The 10,499-nt window shown below is 38.2% G+C and overlaps 1 protein-coding gene and 1 long non-coding RNA gene across 12 annotated transcripts in view; one reads left to right on the forward strand and one right to left on the reverse strand.

Annotated features, from left to right (window-relative positions):
* Nucleotides 1-9,081, forward strand: part of LOC125325819 — a 50,995-nt gene extending 41,914 nt beyond the window's left edge. For 5 of the 7 annotated variants that reach the window (XR_007203558.1, XR_007203563.1, XR_007203559.1 and 2 more), the window contains 2 exons: nt 5,036-6,239; nt 6,779-8,682. This is a non-coding gene — a long non-coding RNA (uncharacterized LOC125325819). Of the gene's footprint in view, nt 1-5,035; nt 6,240-6,778; nt 8,683-8,993 lie in introns of those variants that run through there. The other 2 variants (XR_007203564.1, XR_007203560.1) reach the window with 2 other exon arrangements.
* IL15 (interleukin 15) overlaps nt 1-10,499 on the reverse strand; it is a 31,419-nt gene that overhangs the window by 10,527 nt on the left and 10,393 nt on the right. For 4 of the 5 annotated variants that reach the window (XM_048303296.1, XM_048303297.1, XM_048303299.1 and 1 more), the window contains 2 exons: nt 10,326-10,455; nt 9,173-9,277 (listed from right to left, as the gene is read on the reverse strand). In XM_048303296.1, coding sequence (XP_048159253.1) covers nt 9,173-9,277; nt 10,326-10,388 — 168 coding nt within the window. In that variant the 5' untranslated portion in view covers nt 10,389-10,455. The remainder of the gene's footprint in view (nt 1-9,172; nt 9,278-10,325; nt 10,456-10,499) is intronic. The other variant, XM_048303300.1, reaches the window with a different exon arrangement.

The following is a 10,499-nucleotide window of genomic DNA, read 5'->3' on the forward strand; positions in this document are numbered from 1 at the left end:
CAAAAAACCGTAAGTGGTAGTCATAGTTCTTACCAGTGCAGCACAGCACTCATCCAGAAAACTTTAAATTTTCTTTCAGAAGGGGTGACATGACGGTACAAGTGAGAACATTCATTTAAACAAAAGTATTTTTAAAAAGATTGGGAAAAGGGTGTTAAATGTAGCAGTATATAAAATAATTGGCAACACTGCAAAGCACAAATGAATCCTTGGATGCCTTTGTATTCTAAAGCTGTGTGGACTGATACTATTGAAACAGGGGAAACTCTTGGCTAAAATTACAGGTCTGCACTGTAGGATTGCTTACTTCATGGGTTTAACATACAAAATGTCAAGCCAGAAGCAACTCACTTCATTGAGAGTAATTCAGAGAAAATTCATGATTCTGATGTGCTCATACAAGAAGCAAGATAAACTGTAAGAGATGAAATACACATTGTAAGTATAAACCATGACCACATTGCAAAAAGCCAATCAATTCTATTAGTTTTCTACCCATATATGTGTCTATTACTTACAGAATCATGATTAGTCTTGATAAGTAAAAGAAAAATTTGGGGTATAATGTAATCTGCCACAAAAATTGATACTTCTTATAAATTGGAAAGTGCACATCTTCAGATTAGCATCTATAATAAAAAAACCCTCATTTTCAAATCAGACTGCTTTCCATAGCTCCCACTGACACAAATGCTGGATTCAGCTGTAGGTAACTGGTTTAGTGTATGCGCCACATCCACATTGTGGTAAGGCATATGAATGGGTTAAGTTAAAGATCAGATTTCTCCATAATATTTTCTTTCAAGCAAGTTTTTTCATCACTTTTGAATGGTAAAGCAAGAAATCACACTTACGTCATTCTAAACAAGGACTGATACAGTGTTTTATCTGTCTCACAGTCATGGTCTCTATTTAAGAATAAAAAAATTACTGGTGATATTAATAACTGTGTGTCATACTGCGTGCCTGAACACAACTCAGTTTGCTGAAGGCAATACAATCCTGCTGTCTTATATAGGTTTTTTTTGCTTTCTCAACAGCTTACCGCTTCCCTGCCACCACAGCAAGGTATCTGCTCATCCTGAATGGAAGCCCAACATTGCAAACTAATTTACTTTCCTGTCTTGCAAAGAACAGCTAACAGAGTTGGATTTTGGCAGATACTTACCCAAATACCATGTAAGGTCCTCATGGTTGGTAATCAAAAGTCACCAAATATATTTGGCCATTCACATACAGCCTGGCACCTTTTGGTGGAAAGCCAAAATAGGCATCATGCCCATAGAGACACATGCCAAAACACAACTGAAGGCAGCAGGGAAAATTCATGGGAACTATCACAGATGAGTCCCAACCTGCCACCTGGCTCCTGAAACTTCCCTGACTGTATGCTGGAGAATGTTTAGACTTAGCTCTATACCAGAGTCTTATGACTGCATTCTCTATGACATGCTGCTCATAATAAATCTCTGGGCATTTCAGTGCGGGACCTCTAGGGGCCAAGGAGCCAGCTGACTCTGTCCATGTGAACATTATTCTTTGAGGGTTTTTTTAAGACTTAACTGATAGCATTGGTTGCCTGTTTCCACAAAGGGAACAAAACCAGAACAAAATGTAGTTGTCTTGCATCTGTTTTGGGTCAGAGTGAACACATCAGCACATTCTTGCTACTTTGATAGATTACACCAACTCCCAAATGAAAACCAGAGCTGTTGTCAAGGCAAAAAAACCATTTATTTTAAGGCACAAGAGAGCACAAACTTTCTCCAATGTTACTTGTGCCCTCTCCATAGGACATGTAAACTGGGTAATCAGCATAGCAGAGAGTACGGCTGAAATGCGCATGCTGAAGAATTTAACACTTTCCTTCCCTAAAACCAGGAACTTCTACATTTCTAAGCTTACTGATTTTGCTCCCACTCTCCAGCAGCTGAATTTCCAAACTATTGCACTAGACTCCTCCTCCTGAGAACACACACCTTGAAGTTTTCCCAGGTTTTGCAAGAACAGGTCCAGCAGCATTTCAGATCCAGGAAACAAAATGTTCTTCCTAATTCATTTTCAAAATTTTACGTGCTTGATTTTTTCATTAGGCTTTCCTGTCACTACTGTATGCTGTCTCAGAAAATCATTGTTGCAAATTGATAAGGCCAGATTTAATGCTATTATTTGTTTTACACTTGGACATTGAGCCTGCAAGTTGCTGTGTCTGCTCTTGTCCCACTGGGTTTTCGACCTTTTGCTTTTAGAGCCTGAAGGACATTACTGATCGTTATCTTGTATCTGTATGAACAGCCAGCAACAGTTTTGCATCAGAGTGGCCACAGAAGTCATCTTGCTGATGACCTGTTTCCTATTATAACTTCTTTACACAGCTTCTGCACATTCAAAGGCCTGCAGAAAACCCTGCTGGATGAATTATTTCCCATATAATGACATTTCATTAGCCTGTGCTGGTCTCCTGTAGTATATACCTTATGGGTAATAGGATGAGGTTATATTCCTTATGGTTAAAATAGGTACATGCTGCTGATATGAATTAGAGAAGCACACAAAATTTAGGAATAGCAGAGCTGACTGCAAGTAAAGGCCTGATGTCTCCAGCTGCTTCCAGCTGAGAATACCAAGGGAAGAGCTTGCTTATTGATACCTCCCTCGTATATCCTTGTTTTCCAACAAAAGAGACTGATAATGAAGCTTGTAACATTTGGGGCTAGCATTTTCAAGTTTATAACTTCTCTAGCCCTTTTCCCCCTGCTGTTTACAGCATAGATAAATATTTGCTTTTTAATTAATTTCTTGGAATTTTATGTAAAAATTTCTTCTGTGCAAATATATTTTCAGCTTATGTTTCATTTTTTACAGCCACTGTTGAGTTCTAAACATAAAATATGATGGCAAGTAATTTAAAAATGCAAAATGTTACATTAAGGAGGCCTCTTCATAATGTTATTTTCTGAAGAGCACTGGTTTTACAAGCATATGTAACCTAAGAGAACATAGCTTTTGGGTTTTAGGTCAGATTGAGTTTTCTGTAAGTCACAATGTCACAATGTCTTGAATAAACATACATATTACTTTCAGACATTACAATGGAGCAAATACTGATACCCTTTTTCTGAAAAGAGGTGTTTTATTTCTTTGTGAGCTTGATCTCTTTATTTTTCTTTCAGTTCACCAGGCACTCTGGGAACATTTTCATCATTTCAAAACTGAACAATCTAGCTGAGAAAGAGAAAACAAATTTCTTCTCTCTTAGTTTTAAACTATGAATTACAAAAAACATGGGCTTCTGTTTATTAATTCTAAATACATGGGACTATGTAGCATACATTCAAGATTACATTTTACACCAAGGCAGGAATGTGTAGAATTTTTCAGAGCACATAGCAAAGTTGCACCCCACCAACCCAAGTTTGTGGTCAGCTGAAGGGATGATGAATACCAGTTCATTCTATTGATTTCAGTAAGAGGGAAGCATTTATACTACTCAAATGCTTAGCATATTTTTCCCAAAGGTGCTTCCCTGTCCTTCAGAAAATCTGAAGAACAGCAAACAAAAAGAGTAACTGTTACTTTGAGAATGCTCCTTTTTTTCTTCTGTGTCAGAAATAGTTTAGGTAGTCACATTTAACTCACACAAGATTCAAATATTCTTTGATCATGTTATTTCCAGTCCCATTTCTTTGGCATCCAGACTGACAAAAACTGTAAGTAAACTACAAAACAAACCAGAAAGCAAAAAGTTGTCATTTACAATTTTGAGAACCTGAATGTATAACTTTAAAAATTGCTTAAAATATGGCATTATGGTTTCTTACTGGTTAGAAACACCAAGTAGGATGTTTAAATAGAGGTTTTTTCATTTGCAAAAATTTTAATTGGTTATATGAATTAGAGAAAATGATCCTTAGGAAATAAGTATAAACAGAAATAAAAATTAATTTTCATGACTTAAATGAAGGATATTTTATTTTCTGATATTTTAGTCAGGACAAAACAGGTGTCATAGGTTGCTTTGAGATAAATCACTCGGTCCCAGTGTTTGGCTGCTCCATACTTTCGATATTGGCTTGAGCACTACGCTGTTAGGAAAGGTACTGGCAAAACCCCTCACATCCTAAAGAGGGCTGAGTATCACTTGTAGCCCTTCATCTTATTGAACCACGTTGTTGTTGAAAAGTCACTTTTACTAAGGGTAATACGGAGGTTAGGGTTAGGGTTAGGGTTCAGGTTAGGGTTAGGGTTTGGGGTTAGGGTTAGGGTTGGGTTAGGATTCACTCTCAACACTCTCTTTCTCTGAGTGTTAGTGAAATTATTATTTTCTCGTTAAAAGTTATCACACATTCACAGCACATAAATGTGCATTATTGTCAAATTGTTCGTCTTTAGCTGGATGAAAACTACTAGAAAACTACTTTGTCCTCACTGTGACCCATATATCCTGAAATTGCTCACAGTTTAAAATGAGACCTGAAATATTCATGTGTCATTTAAATTATGCAAAATAATCTACAGCAACCATAAAATCTTATGAATCTGAGAGACATTTTCCGTTATATGCCGGCAGGAGATGAGTGTGGCTTTTGTCCTTCAAAAAAAAAACCACAAGAGTAAAAAAGACTGAAAAAGTCTTTGTGAGTTTGATCTCTTTCAAAAGTAAAACATGAGAAAAGTTGAATTTAAATGCTATACATGCGAGCTACACTTTGTGTTCTGATTATCTAGAGACAAAGCAAATGGTAGCAGCAGGTACCCACAGCAGTTTTCAACTGGGTTTATACCCACGCTTCTGAATGCCAGTGTAGATTTTCAGGTAAACAACCATCCTCCTCCTTAGAAGTTCCCTTAGTTTCTCCTCTGTGCCTACACCGTGAAATTGTTCTTGAGAGATTGGCTACTAAACCACATACTTTGCACTTAGAACTTCAGTGCTACTTATATTATGCTTCTAAAAAGATTCTTCAACATTTTGGGGGAGCTATTTGTCTCATAACACATCTGCAACTGCATATCACAGCCTAATCTCTTGTAGTAACAGCATGTGGACTCTTCTCAAAATGGAAAAGGATATGGAAAAGAAGAGGAAAGACCTTTCAGGACATCTGAATACTGCCTTTTGCCATCATATTTGTAAGAGCCTCTGAAGGGGGAGCTGCTGGTCAGAATAGGCAAGTAAAAGATACCACTGAATTTGGATTATGCCTGACCTTGGTTGAATCAGTTGTTTTCTACAGACTAAACAAAAATTTGGTCCTAATTTATTTGGCACTTTGAGAATTTTTTTATTAAAGACTGGTAGCAAGAATGGCCAATCTTAGGATAAAATGTCCTCATATTAGCATAAGCTCTACTTTGCAACAACTAAAACCTGAGTGTTATCATCATTATTCTCATCTCAATTCCAAAACACCATTGTACCAGGTACTAGGAAGAAAACTCTATCCCAGTGAGAAGGACATGAAGACAGAAACTTAAGTCTAAAATGCCATAGCATACCTCTCAAGCTAAATGGACTTTCAAATCAACAGCAGATAAGAATGAGAAATTTTGTAGCTGATTCATATGATTCCAGACCTTAATGTAGCTATATTGTTTTATCATCTCCCCTTTGCATTGGTATCGCAATGCAAAATGAAATTCACATCATCTACTACAGAAAACTTTAAAATAAGGCCTCTTTAGAAGCCCAGAGAGTTGTAGCTTTGAACAACTAAATCCACCAAAATATGCTTGAAAAGTCTAAGATAAGGCAGATTATGGTACAACCTCTCATTCTGAATAGAAGCAAGGGAACAGGCAAATGGGGTTAGTCTCTAACTGTGTAGAACAGGATAATGAGGTGAGAAACATCTCTTTTGTATGAAACAAAATGAGCATAACTGCAGGCGCAAAGCCGTAGTCCATTAAATAATACTGTGTTTGTCTGGAATTGTAATAAAACAAAATTAAAAAGTAAAATCATGTCATTATCTTGTTTTCTGTAGAAAATGGGAAGTCACAGCTACTTGTATGTAGCTAGGGATTTCTGGGGAACACAAACAACTGGTTAAATGACAAAAATTGCAGAGCAATTAAGGACAGAGAAGCAAAGAGTACAAATCATGCAAATCAAGGCTCTCTGCTGAAAAGTTTGCTTGAAAGTAAGACAAGGAGATGTGAAGAAAAGCATACTTAGGATTCAAGAGAGAGGGGAGATACCTACACAAGAATTCAGCCATGTCAATGTCAACATAAAGGTTAGCAACTCCACTTTGCAAAGAGTATTGTGGGACAGAAATCATCTCGTGCATTGTGTTATGTTGCAGGAGAAACAGCTGCATTTATAGCAGCCTTTTCTTTATAAGTTTAGTTGGAAGCTGTCTGATAGCACAGAAAAGAGAATTGCATGAAAAATATTTTTTTAATATAAACTGCACGTTTTTTATAACTAACAGAATTCATCAAAATAACTGTTATTTCTGTACCTGCATTCCTTAAATCAGTACATACAAATGGCACTGTGAGGTCTTTTTCTCCCTCAACTGCTGCCCGACCTCCCCAGAATCTCTGTTAGAAACTACTGGGGGATTTTGATTGTAGTCAGTTCAACAAAATTCCACATTCCCTCTGAAAGGACTTAATGAATCACCTGTCTTGAGGTGAAGTGAAACTTCTAGATTGTATTTAGAGGAAGAGCTTTTCTTAATTTAAAAAAAAGTGCTAATATACTGCCACTCAAAGACACTTTCATTTGAAAGTAAGTTGCCATACTGACATTTTTCTCTCTTTCCTCCAGGGAAAAAAAAAGAAAAACCAGCTGTGAATAAACTTTTCCCAGAATAACTTCATTCAGGAAAGTATTATTTCTTGGCTTAGGAAACCACTATTGAATGCTGTGAAAGAACAGTGATTCACAAGTCTGTGCTGGACACTGATGTGGTGTCACTCCACTACCCTGCCTGTGATTCAGTCACCAGACAAAATGCCTAGGCAGGAGAATCTCGAGAAATTGTAGAATGACCAATGGAAGAGACTTTGTTTATTATCCTCACTTGGGAGCTAGGGAACAGAAAATATAACATCCATTTCTCCTTTGTGCCAATAATGAAAATTGTATTTTTCGTAAGTTTTGGAATGGTTGTTTCATGGTCTTCCCCTTGTTCCCACTACCATCTGGAAAACTTGGAGACAGAACACATTTTCATTCAGCTTTGCAAAAAAGGTCTGATTCCAGCTTAGGCCAGGGATGTCAGAGGACTGAAGTCATTGGAACATGGACAGGAGAAAAATCCTTGCACTAGTGGCTCTTAGAATCAGTGAAGCAAGACACCAGGTGAAACATACATCTCCTCACTCTTTTTAAAATTTGGTCTCATTTTTGTGTTAGTTTGGTGGTTTATACTAAAACATGTCAGGGGAAAACTTTCATTCAGCAATATCCTTAACAATGACGTTCTAGAACCACTGAAGAGCATCACAGCTCACAGACTGGCACTGAACAGGAGCTTCTTCAGTGCCCTGCATATGCTAAGGGTAAGGGGTTATTTGTGAGCCTATAGATTAGTATCTTCTTTGACTGCTTCCCTGTCAAGTTCCCAAGGACTAGCTACTTACTAACTTTTTGTTTATAGCCTCTTTTCTTCAGGTATATGAAGATAACTCATAGTAAAGTGGCCAACAGACAGAGATTCTGTTACTCAGTAATTGTGGTAATGGAAGGCTGATCTGATTTCTGGGAAACTGACTGTGAACCTTGGTTCCTAAATTTCTGGTTATGTTGTAACTACCTGTCTGTTCTGCACAGAGTGATACCTCTTTGAGCTGACCTCTGGAAACTGTTCTGAAACTTCTGACATGAGCAGAATGTGCTTAAGTTAGCTTTTGTGCAGTAGTTTTTAAGACTATTTTATAAACAATCTCTGTTAAAAACAAGCGAAAACATAGCTTATCTAGAAAAGCATCATATAGTTCAAGTCCTTAATGATTATTAAAGATTTAAAGGAAAAGAACCTGTAGAAAACAATCACAGAGTGCACAACAATATATTTATTCTTAGTGGCTGGAATCCCCTCAGCTTTATTCCTAATAGTAGATTATTCTACTATGATTTATATTTTCAACTTATCTGCACTTTTTAATCCTTTCGAGGGGCCCAATATAGATGTTACACCTGTATGTTACACCTGGCTGTATGTTACACCTGTTTTTAGATACTAAGCCTTATAGAGAAGGATGTTGACTTTTCATTTGCACCTTCATAGCTACACCATTCACTGTGTATAAACACAAGAAACAGAATAAAATTATTAATTTAAGAGATGATAAAGTAATAGCAAAAATAACAGATGACTAAACTTATATATATATCTTTAAAAGAGGTAGTGGTACAGTTGTATTTAAAAATGTTCACTGGCTTTGGAAGCAAACAGAATTTCTTCCAGAACATATGAGAATTAAGTTATCGTGAAGAGTGAAGGCTTTTAAATAGGTAAGTCACAACAGCAGCAACATTAGTATGACCAGAGGGCAAAACAAGCTTGCTTACTGATGGTCGCATAATCCTGTGTCTGCCTCTTGCTACAAGAGTAATGGCTTTATATATTCTTTTAACAGCTGTTGAGGAAAATCTGTAGTCAAAACAACATTGGCTGAATTTGTATTTGAAATGCTCAGCATAAATAAAGACTTGCTTGTGGTGCACTTGATTTTTCATAGCCTTGGAAGAGTAAATAACCTTAGGTTGACTCACATGTACTACTGGCAATCACTGTGGAAGAACTGGCATGCTCAAGACTGATTCATGACCTGCTCCCAGTTTTCCATAGCCTTCACTGGTGACACTTGAGTTCCAAATTTTTCTCCAAAATCAGGGGGTCTTTATTTTCTTGCTTTTAATAAAAGCTAAGACTGATGCAATCACTCTGGCACTTTGCATAAATCCTACAAAGCTATTGGGCAATCAATAATTAACTCAAATTTGAGATGATTAATTTGTTCTGTGACTTCTGCAGAAAAACAACTGGAAAGCCAGCAGAAAAGATGAGAAAGACCGAGCATGAGACTCATTAACGTAAGAATCATCAACCAGTAGAAGAATTAATATGAATAAGAGAACTATGTGACTTGTAGCCAATGAACATTAATGCCTTTGTTCACTAAAATTTTATAAATAGTGAAAAGTTTTGCTAACCGTTGTTCTGGCTTTGTGGAGGTGCCATCCAGCCTCCATTTCTGGGCAGAACTGTAAATTAGTCAAATACCTCAGCTCTGTGCGCGGATCTGCCTCTTGCACAACCTGTTTTGGGATGACACCAAATGCTAATGACTTTGGGGTTATAAAAAGGTCACCAGGCCACAGTGCCTACTGGAAATGCAACTGCTACTGAGTCATCTAGGAGATGTGTGGGGAGCTCTGAAGAGTGATACAGAGGCTGGACACTTTAAAGGACTTTCCCCCTGTACTAAACACCCTTGAGAATCAGGGGTTTTGGCCTCCAGTGTTGTGAAATATCAGCCAGATATAGGGATTAGGTCCAAGCAGAAAAGTTGGCTAGAACTTGCTGTGCCACAAATCAACTGAAAAATATGAAAGTGAAAAAAACCCCAGATGTATTTATGATGTAATTCTGTACAACTGAACAACAAGGAGTGGGAAAATCAAAGTAGAAAATCACAGAGTGTAGGGATTTAATCTAAAATACTGGAGATGTTTCCAAGCCTTAAATTTGCTCTGTTACCTACTTCTCATGTTGGGTTGCAAAATAACATTAAGAGCTTTGCTGAAATTTCCAAAAATGTCTTTGTTGCTATTCAGGAGGCTGGGGGTGGACAACCCAGAGTGCCACAGCCTTCCTAGAGAGAGTGTCTCTTCCAGAGGTGGTGGCAAGCCTCCCTGGGCAGCAAGTGATTTCAGCATTTCTCAGCTTCAAGTGATTCCAGCTCGTGTGATTCAGCTCTTTGTGAAACCACCCAAGGCGAACTCGGGGACAGAGAGACAGCAGCCTCGTATGGCAATTCCACAGAGGTGGCTTTTATTGTCCCGCAGCCTCTGTGAAGGGAAGTCCAGGGACAAAGACTCCCTCCCATCACGGCTTGAGGACGGAGGTTATATGGGGAAGGCAGAGAGTGGGGTAGAAACCAACTAGCCAACTGGGTACAGGCTATTACCATATAGAAACAAGGCATGCTGGGGGTGGTTCACTTTCTCACCATGACCCAGAGGAAGGTTGCTTATCTCTGGGGAAAGTCTTTTTGCCCTCAGCCCTCTCTCCTCCAAGGGAGTGCAGAGGGCTCTTGTACCAAGGGCTCCCAGCCCTCCACATGTCACATTAAGTGACTGTTACCTGTCTTTGCAGGCTGCTCAATGCTCCAGCAGAGTTTTGTGTTGGCCGTGCCGTCCCCAGCATCCTGCCTGCTGGACCATTACTCAGAAGAGAAGCACTGCATCTGGATCAGGAAACTACATTTCAGGACCTACATGTGGGGGAAAAACATGCAAGTATAAAGCCACAGTAGAT

This window comes from Corvus hawaiiensis, chromosome 5 (genome assembly GCF_020740725.1).
Source record: "Corvus hawaiiensis isolate bCorHaw1 chromosome 5, bCorHaw1.pri.cur, whole genome shotgun sequence".
Classification (NCBI taxonomy): Eukaryota; Metazoa; Chordata; class Aves; order Passeriformes; family Corvidae; genus Corvus; species Corvus hawaiiensis.